The 20,046-nt window shown below is 41.9% G+C and overlaps 1 protein-coding gene across 1 annotated transcript; it reads right to left on the minus strand.

Annotated features, from left to right (window-relative positions):
- Nucleotides 1-1,227: 1,227 nt before the first annotated feature.
- LOC137892871 (MAGUK p55 subfamily member 7-like) lies at nucleotides 1,228-19,618 on the minus strand. The gene is made up of 18 exons (XM_068738277.1): nucleotides 19,594-19,618; nucleotides 19,042-19,160; nucleotides 18,184-18,261; nucleotides 16,654-16,734; nucleotides 13,967-14,101; nucleotides 11,728-11,809; nucleotides 11,477-11,562; nucleotides 10,441-10,515; nucleotides 9,537-9,733; nucleotides 9,351-9,409; nucleotides 9,156-9,167; nucleotides 8,645-8,689; nucleotides 6,403-6,576; nucleotides 4,440-4,520; nucleotides 4,256-4,349; nucleotides 3,989-4,097; nucleotides 3,080-3,223; nucleotides 1,228-1,458 (listed from the first exon to the last, which is right to left on the minus strand). Exons 1-18 carry the CDS (start codon nucleotides 19,616-19,618, stop codon nucleotides 1,228-1,230), a joined length of 1,827 nt encoding a protein of 608 aa, XP_068594378.1.
- Nucleotides 19,619-20,046: the final 428 nt, after the last annotated feature.

The raw sequence follows: 20,046 nt of genomic DNA on the forward strand, positions 1-20,046 counted from the left end.
GCCTGCCAAACTAAAATAAATACCTGAGACAAAATGGCGTGCTCTTCATCCCTGCAGCCTAATCCACAATGTATAAAGCCTCACCGTGCTTTTACACCAAGCTTTTATGTGCGGCCGTTACTTTCTCTGCGTACGTCTGCGATGGCCCAAGTCCCTAGAAAGCCATTACCACACATCACGCTGTTCCCTCTTCCTCACAAACACAACATGACAGACACATTAACACTCCTTCACACCCAATTGAGCGCAGCATCCAAAAAAGGGGAAGGAAACACCATGAATGTGTAGGAATGCAGTCATTAAAACGAATTGGATTAAGCAGCTTGTGTGAAGGAGAACAGTTGAATCTGCATCCAACAGGCAGCTGTGATGCTCAAAATATGAGTATTTGTTAATGGAGTGTCTCTAATAGGGACTCTCTGCCAATTATTTTTAATTGTCTCAGTATGATTGTGAATAAAAACGGCTTCTTTAAAATTCAGGGTCCATGATGGTGTAGATTTTTAGCAGAGGGTGCTTAAAAATACACAATTTCAACCCTTAGAAACCTTCAAGAACCAAGCAACAGTGACTACAGTACAGTTGGGAAACATACACACTGGTTAAAGCATTTATAAGGCTCATCTACAATATGTACAAATTCTGAAACTTGCAGCTATGAAACAGACTTTTCTTCTTCTTCATCTACAGTCTTTAATTGACTGTTATCTTGTTTGTGTCCCTATTTTGTACAGCATTTTGGCAAAATGTCTCCCTGACTGCTACTAATAATATTTCTCTGGTGTACATTACAGCTAATTGAAGTGCAGCAGCTGTCAGAATAATTACATGCTGATGTTTGCAATTTGGCAAGGAGGGATTACACTCAGCCACAAGTAAAGTTTCTCTGGACAGTTTCCTTTTTTTTTTTCTATTTCTTCTCCGTCCTGCAAGCCGACGTTATTTCAGCCAAATGCCAACAGAAAATCTGGCTTTTGGACAGACGGAGGGAGAGAGAGAGAGAGAGAGAGAGAGAGAGAGAGAGAGAGAGAGAGATGGATTCTGTTTGCTTAATTAGATACACACTAAGTGACACCATGGAAAACTGTGGTAAGCACAGGACAGGAAAGATATTTGAAATATGACAAAAATTAAATGTTCATGGTTCAAGGTGTTGAATTCTAACTATATACAATCAAGAAATCATTTTTTGTTTGTTTCTTCTTTGCTCCTTTGAGAGTTCAAAGTTCAAATCCAGCCCTCAAAATGACCACAGCTTCTCCGTGCTTTTGTTGGTGAAGAGCAAATCCACTTTGCAGGAATCCACTGGACTTCTGCCTCTTCCATCTTCTCGAGGTCCACCTTCAGCTCTCTAAACGCCACAGTGATATCTCCGTTAACGATCACCTTGTCAAACAAGTGACCGCACTGGCTTTCTATGGTGTCGGCCAAGTTAATCATGCCCTCAAAATCCTCCTCCTGTGAAAAGAGAACACCTGGGTTAATAAAATGTACTATCAGGATGTTATAATACCTCTATTCAGCTCTTTTCATTTTGTTTGATTTGGATGTCCTTTGATGATCCATCAAGTAAAAGATGAGAAGTAACTATGAAAAAAAAGCAATTGATGATAAATTAGGATTTCAATGTAAATCTGACAAATGCTGTTGATGGAAACAGAAAAGCTAAAGCCTGACCATATGGCGACATCCTCCAAGAAGTTGTTTTACAATAATCTGCACATACTGTAACGTAACAGGATATGGAACGGATCCTATTCAGCTATAGTTACCAAGGCGTAACACATCGTTACATGCTGAGCGGAGGAGGCCTTTTCTACACCAGCTGTAGAACAGGTTGAAAGCACAACCCTATAAGATAATGCCTCGTACGTAGAAATAGAGTGGGAGTAGAACGGACATCGAACTGTTTTCCGTGGTCATTTGACGAGCACAAAAGAAAATGTCGTTATTGTGACTAAAACAAGTCAGTGTGGTCGTAAAGTGTTGCCGCAGCTCACCGGGAAGAGAGCGGACGCAGCTCCAGAGAGCGGACGGCTAGGTGGTAGCTTGTCCTTCTCTGGAGTGAGACGGTGGGACCTTTAGACCCGTCGCTGCTGTTCGGCTCATTTTCTGCAACCAGTGAAGCATTAAAGCATGGTGGAATTGACAAGCTAGTTAGCCTAGCTGCCTGCTCGTTGGCTACTGCTACTTCCACCATGATTAAATGCTAACGTTACACTGGTTACAGAAAAGGAGCCGAACAAAGGTTGTCATTCATCTGGTGGATGAAGCATTAAGTTGTTAAATTTGACTCATTTACTCTGGCTCTCTGTGCTTCTCTCTTTTACTACTCCACTGAATGTGTCAGCGAGTCTTTGACTTGCTGTTTGTCAGTTCAGTTTATATGGACGTCAGCCCACTAGAACGGTTGCAATGGCAACGGAACACATAAAAAAAATGGCTGCCACTCTGACCATCTGGCTACATCGATTTGAATGGGAAAGTCCGTTCTGCTCCTATTCTATTTCTATGGCCTGAACCATCCAATGGTTGTGGTGCTTGGCACTGGACACCCCCCCCCCCCCCCCCCCCCAACACAGGTGTGTGACCTCATGGGTTTAATAAGGGCAACATTGGCCGCAAGGGTCAGACAGTGAAGGAGAAGCCAGATGGGGGTTTTGAGAGTGACCTAGCATTTTTTTGTCACAAATCTACCATCAAACGTACACGCTCTCTTTTTTGTTTCGATCGCCTCATTGATTCATTATTTCAATCCATCACATGTACACACAAGATGTAACCCTTCATCTCCTGGACAAAAAGTCCATTTTTGCATGTTAGTTATGGACCAGGAAGCCACCCACCGAGCAGCCTTGTACCTCCCCCTGTCTCTTAAACATCTCTTAAATGCAAACCACGGGGTCAACTATGTGTAAGGCAAGGTGTGTGTACGTCTGTGGGGTTGGGTGGGTGCAATAAGGCCAGGGTGGTTGACCTCACACCGCCCTTCATGTTACCAGACACAGAACAAGCACCTGACTTCACACATGGGCCTGGTGGCATGTGTTTTGTGTGTTAATGTTGTGGTTTATCTTACTGAAAAGATCCTGACTGAGTTCTTATCGTCCTCATCACGGATGAATTTAGCTCTCCGTCTGGTGAGACGTAGCTCCTCAATACGGGGGGGCTTCACGAACACCATGTAAGGTTTGAATTCAGATGTGTACACATGCTTTATTTTCTGTGGTGACGGAGACAAAAAAGAAGGAGGTTAGATGTAGGCAGCAATATTCATGGTTCAGAGTGGTTCTCAACTCTTTTGTGTCCAGGACCCCTAAATTGATACACATTAGGTCACGGACTTCCATTTCACAAGCTTTCGCTTCAGGGACCTCCATCTGAAAATATTTTGGTTGTTAGATATATGATTAAGACCAAAATTGTATAGTTGTCAACTACAGTTGAGGAGATAACTGTGGAAGTAAAACCTGTGATCAGAATAGTTTCTCTCCTCACACTGGGCTCGCCTCTGGAGTGAATTTAATAGTGAAAATAAACTATACCCCTATTTCTGGGGACCCCCTAGAACTCCCTCAAGGACTCCCCGACCCCTGACCCCTGGTTGTGAACCACATATTAAAACAATAAGGTGAAGAGCCCAGCTCATGAAGTAAATGTTGAATTATCTGAAATGTTGCAACCGAATATGGTAGTTTTGTGTAGAAGAAAGTCACCCGAAGCTATTTGTCAGCAAGGACTTTAATTGTCAGGGCGAAACAAGTGGAGGTTCATGTTATCCCACCACCACACCACTGCCAATTGTGTTTGATGGAGAGGCCAGGAGAGAAGCACCACTGTCATTATTACTGACGAGGCAATCGTCGCCATTAACATTTGGTATGAAACATCAGTGTGAATAAATTACCAGGGACGTGTAAACTTGCTTCTCATCTGCCAAATTCAGTTGGCTATGTGAACATGAACTTTTTAATGACATAGTACTCACATTAGGGTGCACATCCAGGAGGCACACCTTGCCTTCAGCCATCACTCTGTCCACAGAGTCGAGACTCGTTCCATAGTAGTGTCCTCTGTATCTCCCATATTCTACAAACCTAGAGGCCGAACGGAAACAGGGACAGGAACGGACAGGAAAGACGATAAGGTCAGCAGTCAAAATGGGAGACATCACTCTCATGAAAAGGGAGAGTGAGTGGGACTATTCTTAACACCATGGGAAAGGAAACCACAAGGGTGACACCTGCTTATGTACCTATGCTTGAGAATATCCTCTTCAAACATGTGAATTGACACAAAATGATAATCCACCCCTTCAGTCTCCCGCCTTCTCCTCTCGCGGGTGGTGTCTGAAAGAGAACAGGACGGCAGCTGTAAAAATGTGAGGAACCATTGTGTGGGCGGGAGGTGAAGGTGACACTTTTGGATGTCTGTCTTACACGGCACAGTGACGCCGAAGTGGTCAGGGTCGGAGATCAGGAGCCTCCTCTTCAGTTCATTAACGCCAACGCCGCTGGGCCCTTGGGACAAAGATGAAAACACTGAGTTCTGTGTGTGGGTATTTATTCTCCAATATCTCTGTGTACTAATGTTTTCCTCACGACAAGTCCGACATCAAATAGGCTTAGTGATCTGGTGACACATCTGTCTTTATCGTCAGAGAAGCAGAAGGGGAGAGAGAGAGAGAGAGAGAGAGAGAGAGAGAGAGCCAGACAGACAGAGCTCTGATTTCATCCTGATTTCAGTCTGAAAATGATTCTCCAACCAACCTCGCTCTTTTTCTCCCTCCTCCTGTGTCTCTCTGTTGAACGTTAAATGCTCCTATGCCCTCTGGAAAATACATAGCATCACAATTAAACGTGACATCTGCAAAGGCACACAGTATCAGTGTCATTATAGTGTAGGATGTACAGGATGAAGCACGCGCACACACACACACACACACACACACACACACACACACACGCACTGCAGCATCTGGGATTTTCTTCTAAACCAGGTTTCTGCAGGCCCAGATTGCATCAGACTCTAATGGAGCGCTGTCTGAAAGCAGGATTCTTGACATACCTGCCTTTTCCATCACAGCGTTGCATGAGCTTGATACATTACCAAATATCAAGTTCATAGACTCTCCACTGTTACAACTGGTGATCTTTTTCACAGCTGCTCCACAGAACTGGAGAGGAGCATCATCGTCGAGCTCCGAGGATACTTTCCCCTAACCTTCTTTTGCACAATCCGTAGGACTTAAAATGGCTGGCAGTCCCTTTCACCAGCTTTCCTGGGGTATAACGGTCTGTTCTTTCATTCGAAGTGCGTAATGCAATGCAAACAAAAACAGATACATTTCCAACCTGATCAAACATTATCAAGCAGGTCCTGTTTTAGCGGATCCAGGTTTTAGATTTACCGTCCATACCTTTTATTGCCAATAAGCTATATATTCTTAATGATGACCTCCGGTCAATGAAGAGCCTTCGCAGCAGACAGTAAAACATAATCCAGAGTCGAGGTAAGCTCCAACTGAATTAAAGAAGTCTAAATCTAAATCCAAGCTGTCTTAACTGTTCCAGTTTGAAGATGGAGCACTTGGCTGACATTATGAAGGATCTTTTTTCACAATCCAATCATCCCTTCCTCTACATTCACCCATCATTTATCTCCTCTCTATATGGTTTTGTTTTTGCACTTCTTCAGTTCACCGTGTTTCTCTCCTCTCTGCCTTCCACTTTCGATTTTCTGTCGCTCTGTTTGCATCTGTCCCCTTCTCCCCCCTTCTCCTCTTTCTCTGATTTCCCTTGGTCACATACGACCTACAGTTGTGTCATATTATGACATTAAAAAGACCTTCAGCAGGGCTCAATGTAGAATTCCCAGTGGAGAGATATAGCTCAAAAATACATAGAGCAGGCCTGCCGGATTGGCAGAGATGTGAATCTGGGGTGGGCCACTTAAGAGAACACAATATATTCTGACTTTGATTTCTGTGACAGTGTTTACATAGTTCTGATGGGAAAAGATTGTTTTTGCACTCAGTGGGGACATAAATCTTCATCAATGCATTCATTTTTCTTTTGATCAACAACAGCTTCTATAATATTGTCCTTTTAATGAACGGTATTGTGTTGTTTTTAGTATTTTATATGGACCAAAACAAGGCAGTGGATTGAAATAAAACAGAACACAATTGATCACAATGTGCAATGTTGCGCATATAACCACTAGCTTGCTTTGTGTTTAGCAATGTTAAATGCTGTGCATGTATCACACCAGTTGCTCGTGGACTAACTCATAGCATTGGTACCTATTTTCCAAGCTTTTTGCCATTGTGCTTTCAAAAACAAACTTTCCACACAAGATGGAGCTTGCCGGTTTCTTTCTGTATTCTTAGCTCATACGTACCAACCAGAACAACCAGACGGTGTCTGTCTTTGGGGCCTCTGTGGTAGGGGATCACCTCTTTGTAGGTAGGGGGACGAATTGAGCCGCGTACCCCTGTGCTCCACCTCTTGGACCGAGCCGCTTCTCTGGCCCAGGTGCTCTTTCTCCCGAGTCGAAAACTCCTTCTTAGACCGGCTGCAAAATGAAGAGAGGGACCTTAGACCTGCTAGTTGTATTGCTGAAGCTCTAGTTGGTGGACGGCCACATTGTGACAGTCCTAAAACCTGCATTCATTGATTTATTTTTTGGCCATTTGGCCATCTTTAGCCGCTAAGTTCACGAGCTATAGCTAACTTTGGCTGTCTGTCATTTGGTGCTGCACACGTAGCGTAGAGTTGTTTTCTGGTTTTGTTTCTTTAGAGATTTTTTGCTGCTAACAGCTGCCTGCTGTGAATGGAATTGAGTTTGATGAGAGCGTTGACAGTGAATCAACACAGTAAAATCGAATGCTGTGAAATCAAAACAATAAGCTGAACGACGCTAAAACGGTTTGTACAGTAAAGCGGAGAGGAACAGCAGAGACACGTGATAATTCTCTGTGGGTTTGTCAATGACCTCTTTCACATTAGATCTATTAAAAAAATTTATCAGTGAAGCTTAAACACTTTAACTTCACTCAAGAATGCTAAATCCAGGCCGTATTAATCCATCATGACAATGTATTTGGTTTATTTTCATGTTATTCGATCACCAACATTGCTTCCCTTTGTGCACCACTTTGTCAACGCTTGATTGAAAGTGTTACATTTAAAAAGCACACAAGCTACTCAGATGATCACAAGGGTCGTGACAGAAGGGAGAGCTACAACAACACAGCCACCCAAACCCTGGTGTCAAGCACCATCCTGAACGACACAAATCTCAGTTCACAGACGACAACTCAGACTGTCACGCGTTGCTTGTACGCCGTCTGACAGCCAGCGTCTGCCATGCGACTGTGGTCTGGCCTGGCTTGGCAGGCGCTCGCTCTCTTTCATGATGTTAACTGCTGCTAAGTGATGCTGCCAGGCTTTCTTTGACGTCACGTCAGCTGCAATTTCACTTTGTAAGCATATCTGTCTATTTCCTTTCTGGGCTTCATTCTAAGAGACATGGCACTACGAGAAGAGATTTCAAACTTTTGTTTAGACAGGATTTAAACTGATGATTTCACTAACAGAGGGTAATACATACTGTATTAAACATATGTTATACAGCATATGATGTATCTTATTTCCTAGAATGAAATAAGGTCTAGAGGAAAACATATCGGAAATGTCAATCTTGAGTAATTCTGGCAGCGGAATTCATCATGTGTTGCTGAAAAAGCTCTCAGCTGTAAAACTGTAGTACATTTTTGGAAATGCTGCAAGCTATTTCTGCTTCACTCAACAGTATGAAATAAGGGTAAGAGTAGAGATAAGACCGCGAGGAGAGTGAATACATGCAATGCATGTCATGAACTGGACCTGGGCCCTTCATGTTAAAGATCATCTGATATGAGCCTTAACCTGCAGTCCAAAAGAGTAGACAAGAACCGTCAGTATGAAAAGTATTACCGCTATTATCACTATTTTTCTCTACTCTTTCAGCCCCTCTCTGCTCTGATTCCTCTGCATGCTGTCATTTGGTCGTGCAGCATCGATAAAAGGTTTACATGCCAGACAAAGAGGAAACACAGAGTCTGATCCACGTCATCAGGTGAAAGCTGGCCTGATATAAGATGAACATGCACATTATTAAATGCACATGACTTTTGGAACTGATACAGTGCAACGTCTGTAATTACCTCGCCTTGTACAGATGTAAGGAGCCTTTTTACAATCAGCCATAAGTGCACGCCCCCATATGAACATCCTGCACTGCTCATTTGCACACACGCAAACACACACAAGCACATCATATCCAATCCACGAGATCAAGACAAATGGGATAAATGGCAAAGCTAAAACCACATTTGCTGTTCCAGTCTTCCCCCTCAAATCCCCAAACCACGAAACGACATCATCATATGAACTGGTTTGTCCTGTAACTGTAACCAGGGTCTCCTTTTTGTGACTGTTTTTGCTCCGTCTATTTTCATTGCTAAGTTCAATATATATTTAATATGTGTTGTTGTTGTGAGCCGTCACGTCCGATTGCCGTGACTTTTCTTGTCTCGCATCGTACTGGTCCATTCTCTGGTATCAGTCGGATATAGAGTGGAACGGTTCAAACATCTCACCAATGTGGATCCCTGTTATCGCTCCGTAGTCTACATCCTCCATGACTGGAAAAAAAAAAAAAATAGGAAGAGGGAAGAGGAAAGAGTGAGGAAATTGTGGACACAAACCACAAAGGGATGACACGTGCATTGCTCTGAAGTTTCATACTCAAAGTATTAGCATATGTACTAACCCAAATGTCCTAATATTTTGCTTTGGAAAATCTAATAAATGTCTTATTTATAAATGATATCCACAATGATTTGATATATTAGTAACTACCTTACTCTTACAAACTGATAGCTAAAAAACAGCAGAAGGCCATAAACCTGCTTAGAGGAACATCTAACAGAATCCTTTCCATGTTGGACAGACAGTGAAGGGAGACTCACACGGTTATTATTTTAGGATAATACATCTCTTTAAATCTTTGAAAACACCAAACAAAAAAACCTAAAATAATACGTATGTATTATATCATGTAAACTATGCTCAAGGTAAATTTCATGAGCAAATTCAAGCAGACAGTACCTTCCCCCTCATCTGTGGAGCATGTGGAGAAAACAAAAGCAGTGAGTACAACGGTGGGAGGGGGGGGGGGCACCGGGTTACCCAGACATGACCTGTCACCCCTAAAGGAGCCCCAATATGTTTATTGGGAAGTGTTAAAGAAGGTTTTATTCTTTTCAGGTGTGGTGATTTTACGCACAAACGTCGGCTCATCACCTGGTGGTTTGACTCGTCGAGGCGTGAACAGGGCTTTAGGTCGCTGCAGGGCAACTCTCCTGGAGAAAGACAAATAATACACACACACACACACACACACACACAAATAGATAGAACAAGGCTGCGTCAAAACAGGATTTAATCAACAGGTGTTTTCAAGTGAGTCAACGCGTCGCTAGCGCCGACCTCTCGTGGAGCTGCTGCGAGGGGATGAGGCCTGCGCGAGTGTTGCTGTCCCCGAGGTGACATGCCTGCCACCAGGTGTCGTCCTCCATGCTGACAATCTGAAGGACGTCCCCTCGTTTAAAGGCTACTGCTGCATCCTTGCACGGAACCGTGGGATCCTCGTCAGGATCGTAGTCAAACAGAGTCTGCATAAACAGCTGAGGAAAGAAAAGAGTTTGAATGTTTTTTGCCTTCAAACCGACAAACGGGTGACAAAGGAAAATGTAATCAATGGATTCATTCTTCTCTTTTCCTAATGCCGCTTTGTGAAGTTCTAGTGCATCCTAGACGTGGACGCGTCATCTTTGTCTGGTGCTTTTTCACATATGTTGGTGTCATTTTTGAGAAATGACCATGATCATAGAAAATAATTTGTCTTAATCCATTGCAAATGCTCCCTGTGCATTTTAACAGTTTCCAGCTTGGACATCCACTTCATGTATGTGGTGGTTGTGGCCATGAATTCTTCCTAACCCCCCCCCCCCCCCCAAAAAAAAAGGATTGTGGAACTTGAAATTTTCCACATAAGGTGTGCTGATTCATTGTTAATGTTAAATTAAGTCGATGCGGTTCAATACATGCGATGTGGAAAATGATAAACCAAGTGTTTAAATGATAAAAAGATGTATATTGTAATGAAGTTAGTGAGTGTCTTATCCTTGACTGTCTGAGCATGACAATGTGCTGCTGTAGTGACAGCACCGTGGCAAAAACACAAAATATAACCAAACACACAAGATGCCACTGATTTCATCTGTTTTTACTGAAACCAGCTGGGCGGCTTTCTGCATGCAGCCAGATTGCATGCTAACTTTAAAAAAAACACATGGTGCAGAAACATATGTATAGTTAATATTTACTGTACCTTCTTCTTTGGTGACATTTCTTCCTTGGAGAAGGCAGGAACTATTGTGAATGTAACTTCACCCTGAGAACGAGACTGCGCAAAAAACAGTTGTTAGATATTTTAGAAAATTCTTATTTATGTTCTCGCCAAGGGTTACATGAGAAGAATGATGCCACTGTCCTAAACGTCTGTATGGTGAATACGACGCTACACCCAGCAGTCGATTAGCTTAGCTTAACATAAGAGCAGGACGAAGCGGCCGGATGAGTTCTGTCCAAAGGTAACAAAGCCAGCCCACCACCCATCAGTTCAGTAATTTAAATGTTGCTTGTTTTCAATCCGTACAAAAAGCAATGTGTAAAAAATGTTTTTTTGGCTAGGAGATTTCCTCTGTTTCTAGTACAGTGTGCATAATGTGTGCTAAGCTTACCGTCTCCTGGCTGTAGCTTCATATTCCATATTGTATTTTTTTCTTATTGACAACAAACCCAATTAAGAAATAAAATAAAAAATGAATAGCTCACTAACAAGCATTGTCCGTGCAGTCAAATCCTGATATTTGTTATTTCTATGTGCCAGGCAGCCCCATTGTTGTCCAGAAATTATGGAAACACACACGGCATTGCACTGAGTGACATGGTCCTTCATTATCATGAACACGGGCCGTAGGTTATTTAGGGTCCATCTAAAATACACCATCCTGCACCTGTACAAAGTCTGGAGTCCACCAAATGTGGATTAATCCTTAGCTGGATATTAATTAACACAAAACTACAGAGACATGTTTTTAAGAAACAATCTTTTCTGAAAGGAACAATAAAATGTTTGGGGTAAGGGTTGGCGCTGAGAGCCACAGACGGGAAATTGAATGATATTGACAGACGGACTGACGCTTTGTAGGTTTTGTTCTTTTCTGATGATAAGAAAAACATATCCCCAAAAAATGTCGGCATTATTCTTTAAGTTACAACACTGAAGAGAAGAAAGAGCAAGAGGAAAGAGAGAAACGGAACCATCCAATGAAGAGACGGAATCAAACGTGTGTGAGACTAACCAGCAGAGGAAGGATTTCCTTTGGTTTTCTGTGCTCCAGTGAGACTCCATTCACCTCTTTCAGCTCATCTCCTTCATGGATCAGGCCTTCAAAGTGTTGGAAACACATATGGAAATTTGCACCACATGCTCCTTGTAACATGTGCATTTACGATGTGCCATCATAATCTTACTTCAACCTAATACAGTATAGAGTGAGAGAGTAGAGCGGGCACAACAACACACCGTAGAAACAGCAATAAATAATCTTACCGCTTTTATCGGCCGCACCTCCTCGCATGATCCTCGCCACAACAATAGCCCCAGTGGATTTATCCCTCTTAATTGTTGCCCCCTTGAGGATAATTAGCAAATGAAAGGATGATGAACAAAGAGACGAGCGGATGCACAGAGGCAAAGGGGGTCAAGCGATGGACAGTAAAAATAACATGCTGGTTTTATGGCAGTCGAGACAAGAGTCACTTCATTCCAGTGAAGGTCATTTGTATCAAGACGAGATCATTTAGTGGGCTGCCTTCATGTAACACACAAAGCGCTGGAAAAGGTTATCCAAATCAGCTTTATTTTCAACAGATGTTATTGATGTGGAGCAAATCGCAATGGAAAGAGCATCTTATGTTGCTGACTACAATAAGCTCATGCTCGGGTGTAACCCTGTTGTCTGGAAAACGGGAACATGTTAGATCAATCAAAGAGACCATGTCAGAAAAAGGTCAGTCCCTTTGCAATCTAGTTTTGGGATCAATACAAAAGTGTGTTCTCTATTACTGGTCAGAAGCACGTTCCACTCTCAAAGCTCAAACACCAACACACGAGCTGCACACACAAAAATGTCCATCATTAACTAAGCTATTCTCATTTATTCTTCTTAGAAAATAATAAACTCATGCATAAGGGTTATGTTTTTGGCACCATTTGTTTGTGTTTTATTTAGCAGGATGTCTCAAACATTTTGAAACAGATTTTAATGAAATTTGGTGAAGAATAAGTCCACACAAACTAAGAGACACATGTTTTTGATGTGGATCCAGCATTTTTTTTTTTAAAGGAATTTTAACATTTCTGCTGTTTTCTAATGAACTACTGGATCTACTTAAGTGGAATAAAATCTGGCACATGTACACCACAGCTGTCCGTCACTATATGTATTTTATGAAGATCTTGATGCAGATCAAAAAAATCAGAACCTCGTTTTATTATTAAAATAACACATTTTAGAGGATTTTGCGGCCTTGGCAGAGGCATGCACTCTTTGTAGTTTGGTTTGTTTTCAGTCCAGTTACACTTGATCCAGGAAATTTCCAGAAAAAAAAGTGACAATGGCTTGGAACAAGGTGAAAAAAGGCAGATCACTCCGGTAGTATCAAGAAAATGAGCTCTGATTAAAGACCTTGAAACAAGTTGATTTACATCAGAAACAGAAAAAAAAAGAATTCTCCCATTTCAATGCTCAATACGGCTTAAAAGGACTCGCTTATAGTTTTGCTGTGGATATACAAACGCACATGCGTAAATATGCACGCACACACACACACACACACACACACACACACACACAGAACAATGCTGAAAGTATGTTGTGCGTCACAGCAGATATATGGCAACAAAGATGTGGAAGAATTGACTGTAAATTCCTGGCTGCTGCAGGAACCTTTTCCTTGTGTGTCCTGTCATTCATTGTGAGTCCTGCTACACCTTGGCATACAGCGCTTGAGCAGTCACGCAGTTTGACAACATGACATAGATTCAGTCACCAGAGAAAAAAATGTCTCTTGGATATGTTTATTGCTCACTGCCTGTGTGTGTGTGTGTGTGTGTGTGTGTGTGTGTGTGTGTGTGTGTGTCAGATATTGCCATTGGACAAATTACACATCGCTGAGTGCAGTTGCCCTGTTACATGGTTGTCTTAACTTAAATACTTACATTTGAGTTTGTTTTGTGTTCATTACAAGGCCAGGTAGACGAAATTAGAGACAGGCTGACAGGCCGAAAAGTACAGTTGTGCTTGTTTTTAGAGGCATACAGAAAATATAGTTACTTGCTTTCTTGCCGAGAGTTAGATGAGAAGAGTGATACCACCCTCGTGATTGTACGTATATGCAGCAAGAGCCAGCAGGAGGTTATCGTAGCTTAGCATGGAGGATGGAAACAGCAGGAAACAGATGGCCTGGCTTTCGGACCGCTCCAGAACTTACTAATTAACATGTTATATCTCATTCCTGTTGTGCTAAGAAAAAAATAAAAAATAAAACAATCGACAAACCTCTCAACAGAGCTAGGCTCGCTTCGCCCTGTTTATAGACTTCATTTAAAGCTAACTGCCTGCTGGCTTTAGCTGCACATTTAGCATACAGGCGAGAGAGTGATACTGTAACAATCTTCTCGTTAACTCTCACAAAGAAAGCATTTCAGTGTATTTCCCAACATGTTGATGTATTATAGTTAAGCCTGAGATAATTCTACTTTCTAACTTGAAGACATGTTTACTGACCAGGGGGTCTTTGGTTTTGACCAGACTGACGATTTTGACCGAATCCTCGTCGTCCTCCGGTGCGTCATCGGGTATTGGTAGCAGACTAGGCTCAAAGTCTCTCTGAGCTACGGCGTCGTGGACACACAGGAGACTCTGTGGAGGAAACAGAAATGCAGTGAGGATGCTGATCTGTGTTCAGTTGTGGAACTAGGTGTTGTGAAAAGATGTGGCACGGGGAACGTATCCTTGAATCACTCTTTATGGAAAAATGGCGCTGGCTAAAGCCAACAGTATAATAAAAAAATTTAGAAAAACTGTTAGCTGCCAAGCTGCTCAAAATTCAGCATTGTGAACAAATGCCAGTGTAATCACTGCAAGAGTCTGTTCATTTATTGGCGTCTAGATGGAAGTGCACTGAAGAATCACTGTCACCAGTTTTACCAGTGCAGGTTCAAACACTTTAGACCAACTGGTTAGACTAGAGGTGGTTAAATGTAATTGTAAGGTTGAAAAATGCTAAGCAGTCAAAGAAAAATGCCACCAATCACTGTTGACTAATCAAAGGTGACTGAGACTGTGCAAACATTCCAATAAGTTTGACTTGTCTGCCCTCACTCACTACAGCGACTGAATCCAAATACAACACTTCCCTTTTGGTCACAAACCTCCAGTTTTCATGGTGCCAACATGCCAAATTTGATTTAGTCTGGAATGTACTGCCAGCCTGGGGGGGGGGTCCCCTGAAAGCAACCCCCTATACTGCTGACATACTGTATATATACAGTACAGTACATCTGCTCATCCTTTTAACAATCAGCCAATCCATCTGTCAGTTAGTCTGCTTGTCCGTGTTGTCCGTCAACAGTTGCCCCGCTCAGAAGCTGCCAACGCGTGAGCAATGTGTTTCTGGACACTTTCAGAGACGGGTTTTCAAAAAACAAACATTCATTCACAGAACGTTTTTACCCCGAGTCTCTCATAAGTATGTGTGAGATCCTGCGTTCGGGCCAAGAACAAACAGGTCATTAAGACTCTTTAAACAAACCTGTTAGTTCTCGGCTGGCTTCGCCTCCTCATTAAGAAAAACCACGACTCCTGCAGCTCACTGGAAAACCAAACGATGTGGGTGTGTGTGTGTGTGTGTGTGTGTGTGTGTGTGTGTGTCTGAAATATGACTGTCAGCAGAACTGAAATAAGGAAACATGCATTTGAGTAGTCTGGGCCTCTACATGAGTGAACACTAATAAACATGATTAGAGAGTAGATTAGCTTCAATTCCGGTGTGGTTAATATATGTCAGCACCACTCACAGGGCAAAATGATTAGGTGAAGTAAATTTGATTAAAATTTGCAGTTGGATGAATTTGCCTTTTGATGTGCGCGTCAGCTCCAATGTTCAGCCGCCTGAACAGCATCAGAATAGCTCAGATGAAGCATTCCTGCATGGATTCATAGTTTCTCAGATTACACTTGTAGTATTTGCTATAGGTCAAGAATAAATGACTGAACATGTAACCACATCACTCATGAGTAGGTTTCTTTTATTGTTAATGATCCATCGGGGCGCTGAAGTAGCAGGAAGCGAAACAACATCTTCCGAGCCAATTACATTCTTGCTTCATAAATGGTCCGTGTGAATGGGAATTATAGGTCATGCTCCAGGGACAGAAAACTGCACTCCTGCGCAGTTTGGGAAATGTTTATATGTGTGAGTGTGCGGTAATATTACAGATTTTAGGAAGTCACTAGAGGGAACCGTTTGTAAAGACACATATTCGCTTTCTTGCCAAGAGTTAGATGAAAGGAGCGATACCGCTCTCTGTTGAATATGAAGCTAGAGTTAGCGGAGGGAAACATTAGCCTAACAAAGGTTTGTCCACTGACACCTCTAAACCTCCCTGTGTAACGCATTACATCTAGTTTGTTTGATTCGTACAAAGACTAAAGTGTAAAAAAAAGGAGCGATTGTGTGCGAGAGTAAAGCTGCTTTGTTAGTTTTTTTACCTTTGGACAGAACAAAGCTTGTTGTTTCCCACTGCACCCATCATTACGCTAAGCTAAGATAAGCTAACCATCCCCATAGCTGTAGTTTCATATTTAATGGGTAGATTTGAGAGCAATATTGATACTTCTTGTCTAACTGTCAGCAAGAAAGCCTAAAAAGTTGGAAACGGCTAGTATGGCTACAGTAACAGCCTCCTGTCTGTAGCTTCATTTTGAATGGTTTAGCTTAGTACAAAAACTGGACAAAGGAGGAAATAGCTAACTTAACTAGTTATATCTAAAAAAAAGAAATGTCAAGTTGCAGTTTCATGAGGAGACCCTCCAAAAGCCAGCGTCACTGCTGTTTCCTGTCCGTTATGTTGGACTCTTTTGGAAGCTTTGTGTGCATTTGGGTCCATCCCCTGCTGCCTGCCCTCCAACCATGACAGCCAGGCTTTAGCTTCTTCCCTCTATTCTAGTCTTTGTGCTAAGCTAAGCTTACCGGCTGAGGGTTGCTACTTACAGGCAAAAGCGTGGTATCCATTTTCTCTGATAACTCTTGGCAAGAAAGCAAACAAGCGTATTTCCCCAAAGGTTTGTGTGTGTATTCCATTGGTAGAAATGATGTGATTAAACTCGACAAAGGATTTGGCTGGGGGAGTTTTAGGTTGACACACATGTGTGAAGCTACAGCGAACAACATGGAAGGAAATACTCTTCACCTTAAAGTTTGGTTCGGAAAAGAGGGCAACCAGTTCTTTGACTTCGTCTCTCCAGCCTTGATATATCAGCTCCTCCGCCAACTGGAAGCAAAGAAAAAGAGGAGCGGCAGGATATGTATTTTTTTTTTATAATTAGAGGTGTACATTTATATCATGGCCTCAGAGGTTTGCTCTAGTCTGCACTGTACGAGCCAAGAGAGACGGAGAAACATGCAGAAAGACTAAAAGGGTTAGTGAAATTCAACTTGTGTCTTATTCAGACTGCAGTGACACACACTGTCCTTATTTCTACACTTTCATGTGGCCTTGTTCACCTCACTAACACTTTGCTTGTTTCTTCTTGATGATAACTTTTTTTCCGTGTTCCTGTTTTGGTTTTGTGCCTTTTAGCCACCGTCGAGGAAAAAAAAAAAAAGCTCCCAAACGTTCAAAGCTACGCGACGGCTGCGGCGACGCCTAAAACAAAGCAGCCTTGACCGTCATCGGCAAGTGAAGAGGCGGCGATTGACTTTGTACAGTCGCACCATCTTGTCAAGCATATTACTGTAATGACTTCTACTGCTTCAAGATGTCGAGGCACACTCCAGAGACACAATGCATGAAGGTCATTAGTTTCCACTGTGAGCAAACAGAAGCCTCTCTGAGGGGAAACAGACCCATGGTTTGGCCCTTCCAGTAGGTCCTGATGATTTAAGCCAGGCAGAGAGTTGCTGTCTCAAAGAATCTGAAGCAAAGGGAGTGAAGAGAAGGAGATGGAGAGGAGTTTGGGGGAGAGGATAGGGCTAGATAGACGGCATGGAAACATGGCAGGAATTACAATACACAGGGTATAAGAGAGGTGAAAGGATGAGGAAGAATAGAGATAATGGAAGGGAAGTGTGTTTGAGGATGGAGACAAGGACAGATGAAAACGTAGAGTAAGGGGAAAAGTCTAAAAAAGAACATCCTTGTTTAACACGTTTGTCCAGGAACAAGATGGGGATATCAGGGAATGAAAGTGGAACATGACCAAAATGGTTCGGGGAAGGTAGTGGGATGAGATGGAAATACAGGAGGGATTGATTGGTAACAGGATCGAAGAGGACTGGTATATGAAATATGAAGCACAACTGAAGGGAATATACTGGTCGTGCAGTTTTGAGCCACAGCCGTAGTGGGAGCGCTCTCTGTCACTCGATTTTGAAATGATTTGTATTCCTCCAACCTGTAACATTAGACTCCACACAAAATGATTTGAGCAGCTTTTTTTTTGCTCGGCACTGTCCTTGGTGACCTAAATCCTGGCATGTAAATGCAAAACGATATCTGCTATAAAACGCAGCCTTTCAAGCGATAATATCAATTCACGACACATGAGTAGGACTGTGCGCTCCGTTCATGCTTCTGTGTGACAAAGGCAAAGGCGTCTGTATGAGGAGGAAACAATTTGAAAAGACGAAAAAAAAAAATCCTCCCCGTTCCCTCTGCTGTCAAACTGTCGTCCTCGGCGACGCGTCTATCTGCTCAAGATGTTTGGAGAGAGACACTTACGTCTGAGGCCAGACTCGCTGCGTGTTCCTGGACAGGGACGGGACTACGCTTCTCAAAACGCCTCAGCCGCTCGTGGATCTGTCCAGTCAGGAAAGTATCACAATAAAAGTTTTCTCTGCAGTAAAACTCCAAATACTCCTAATACATATACTACTAATAACATTCATAATGACAAAAAGTTTGTAGTTTATTGAAAGACCTGCAATGGAACCATGGCTAGAACACAACCACAAAATAAATGTACGGATGTATTGTAGTTCAGTTAATGTGAAAGTGCATTTATGTGGTTTCTTTTTTTTAATGATGGTGGAAAGTAACTCAACTAAGTACATTCATTAAAGTATTGTACAACATGTTAAGGTATTGTATATGACTTACTATAGAGATTCATATTTTACACACAAACTGTATCATCAACTTATGAAACATGATACATTTTTACACATTTTATTACTCAACAGTAAATACGATACAGTCCAGTTGTTAAAATGAGCTGCATCCAGAAAAGCTGCGACATTGAAGTGCCACTTACATATTAATGCATTAGTAATAATAATAAAATCTAAAATATATAATAGAGTAACAGTGACAGCAGCCATTCGTCCTGTATAATACTATAACATGTATGTTGTTTTACTGTTACTTTGGATTATTTAGGTACATTTCGCTGACAATACTAATGAATTTTGCTTAAGTAACGCTGCATGAACATTTATTTGTAATGCAATATTTTTACACTAGTATCCTAAAAAATAAGGTCTGTATTTTGCTACTAAAACAAGTTTGAAAATAGATGCTGTCACTGAAATGAGTGGATGTAATAAAGCATGAATCTCTGTACCACAAAGGTGTCTTCACCTTAAAGAGCAGATGAAGCTTCTTCTCCATCAACATGCTGTGGAGGAACCTGTAGTCCTCCTCTCTGTCTGTATGAGACTCTGTTCCAGACATCACTGAAGATAGCAGCCTGCACACACCTGCAGGAGGAGGAGCAGTGCATGACCACACGTATAAACACTCTCACACACACACACACACACACACACACACACACACACACACACACACACACACACACACACACACACACACACACACACACACACACACACACATACGTACACCACCTGTTACTAACTCAGAGACCTTGTTTTTAAGGTTATGAGGTGAGGTCAAGAACCCAGAGATAGAAATCAAAGGTTAAATGGAGGGTGTGATAACAAAAAAGAAAGACTCCTATAGGGAAGCCCTAAAATGATTTACTGTTATGGGGATCATTGCTTTATTTTTCCAGTATTACAGATATGTTATCTATAAGGGAGGTGAACAGAAAAGAAACCTAATGTGCTCATATTGCATACACATTGCCTCTGATGTACATATAACCTGTTTGCTACACTTTGGATGTACCTCTGTGTTCAGTTCGGCTTAGCATCATCCTCACTCTGAGAACAGAGAAGAAGAATTCAACCAATATTGAAATCATTGATATGTGTATATATATATATATATATATATATATTTAGTAACTTCAGATTTCTTGTTTTTACTGGCGAATAGGGAAAGAAAGGAAAGAAATGTATTTTGTTCACAGGGTAGGTAAAAGATGCTTCTTCTGAGATATTACCGCCCCCTAATGCTGGTATGAGGTATTTCAACATTATGTTTTTTCTTCGTTTGACTAAACTTAACATGTCTGCATGAATGACTGGCCAGTATTACTTACCTAAAATTACATCAAGCAGAAGATGAAAACATAACTATGATAAATATTGGATGTCCTCTGCATACAATGAATAGATTTTTTTTACCGTTTCTCAGACTTTATTTTAATTAATTTAAGAAAACATATGCAAATATGCA

The sequence above is a fragment of the Cebidichthys violaceus genome, unplaced genomic scaffold (genome assembly GCF_023349555.1).
Source record: "Cebidichthys violaceus isolate CVI_PGR_0920_01 unplaced genomic scaffold, fCebVio1.0.p SCAF_8, whole genome shotgun sequence".
Lineage (NCBI taxonomy): Eukaryota > Metazoa > Chordata > Actinopteri > Perciformes > Stichaeidae > Cebidichthys > Cebidichthys violaceus.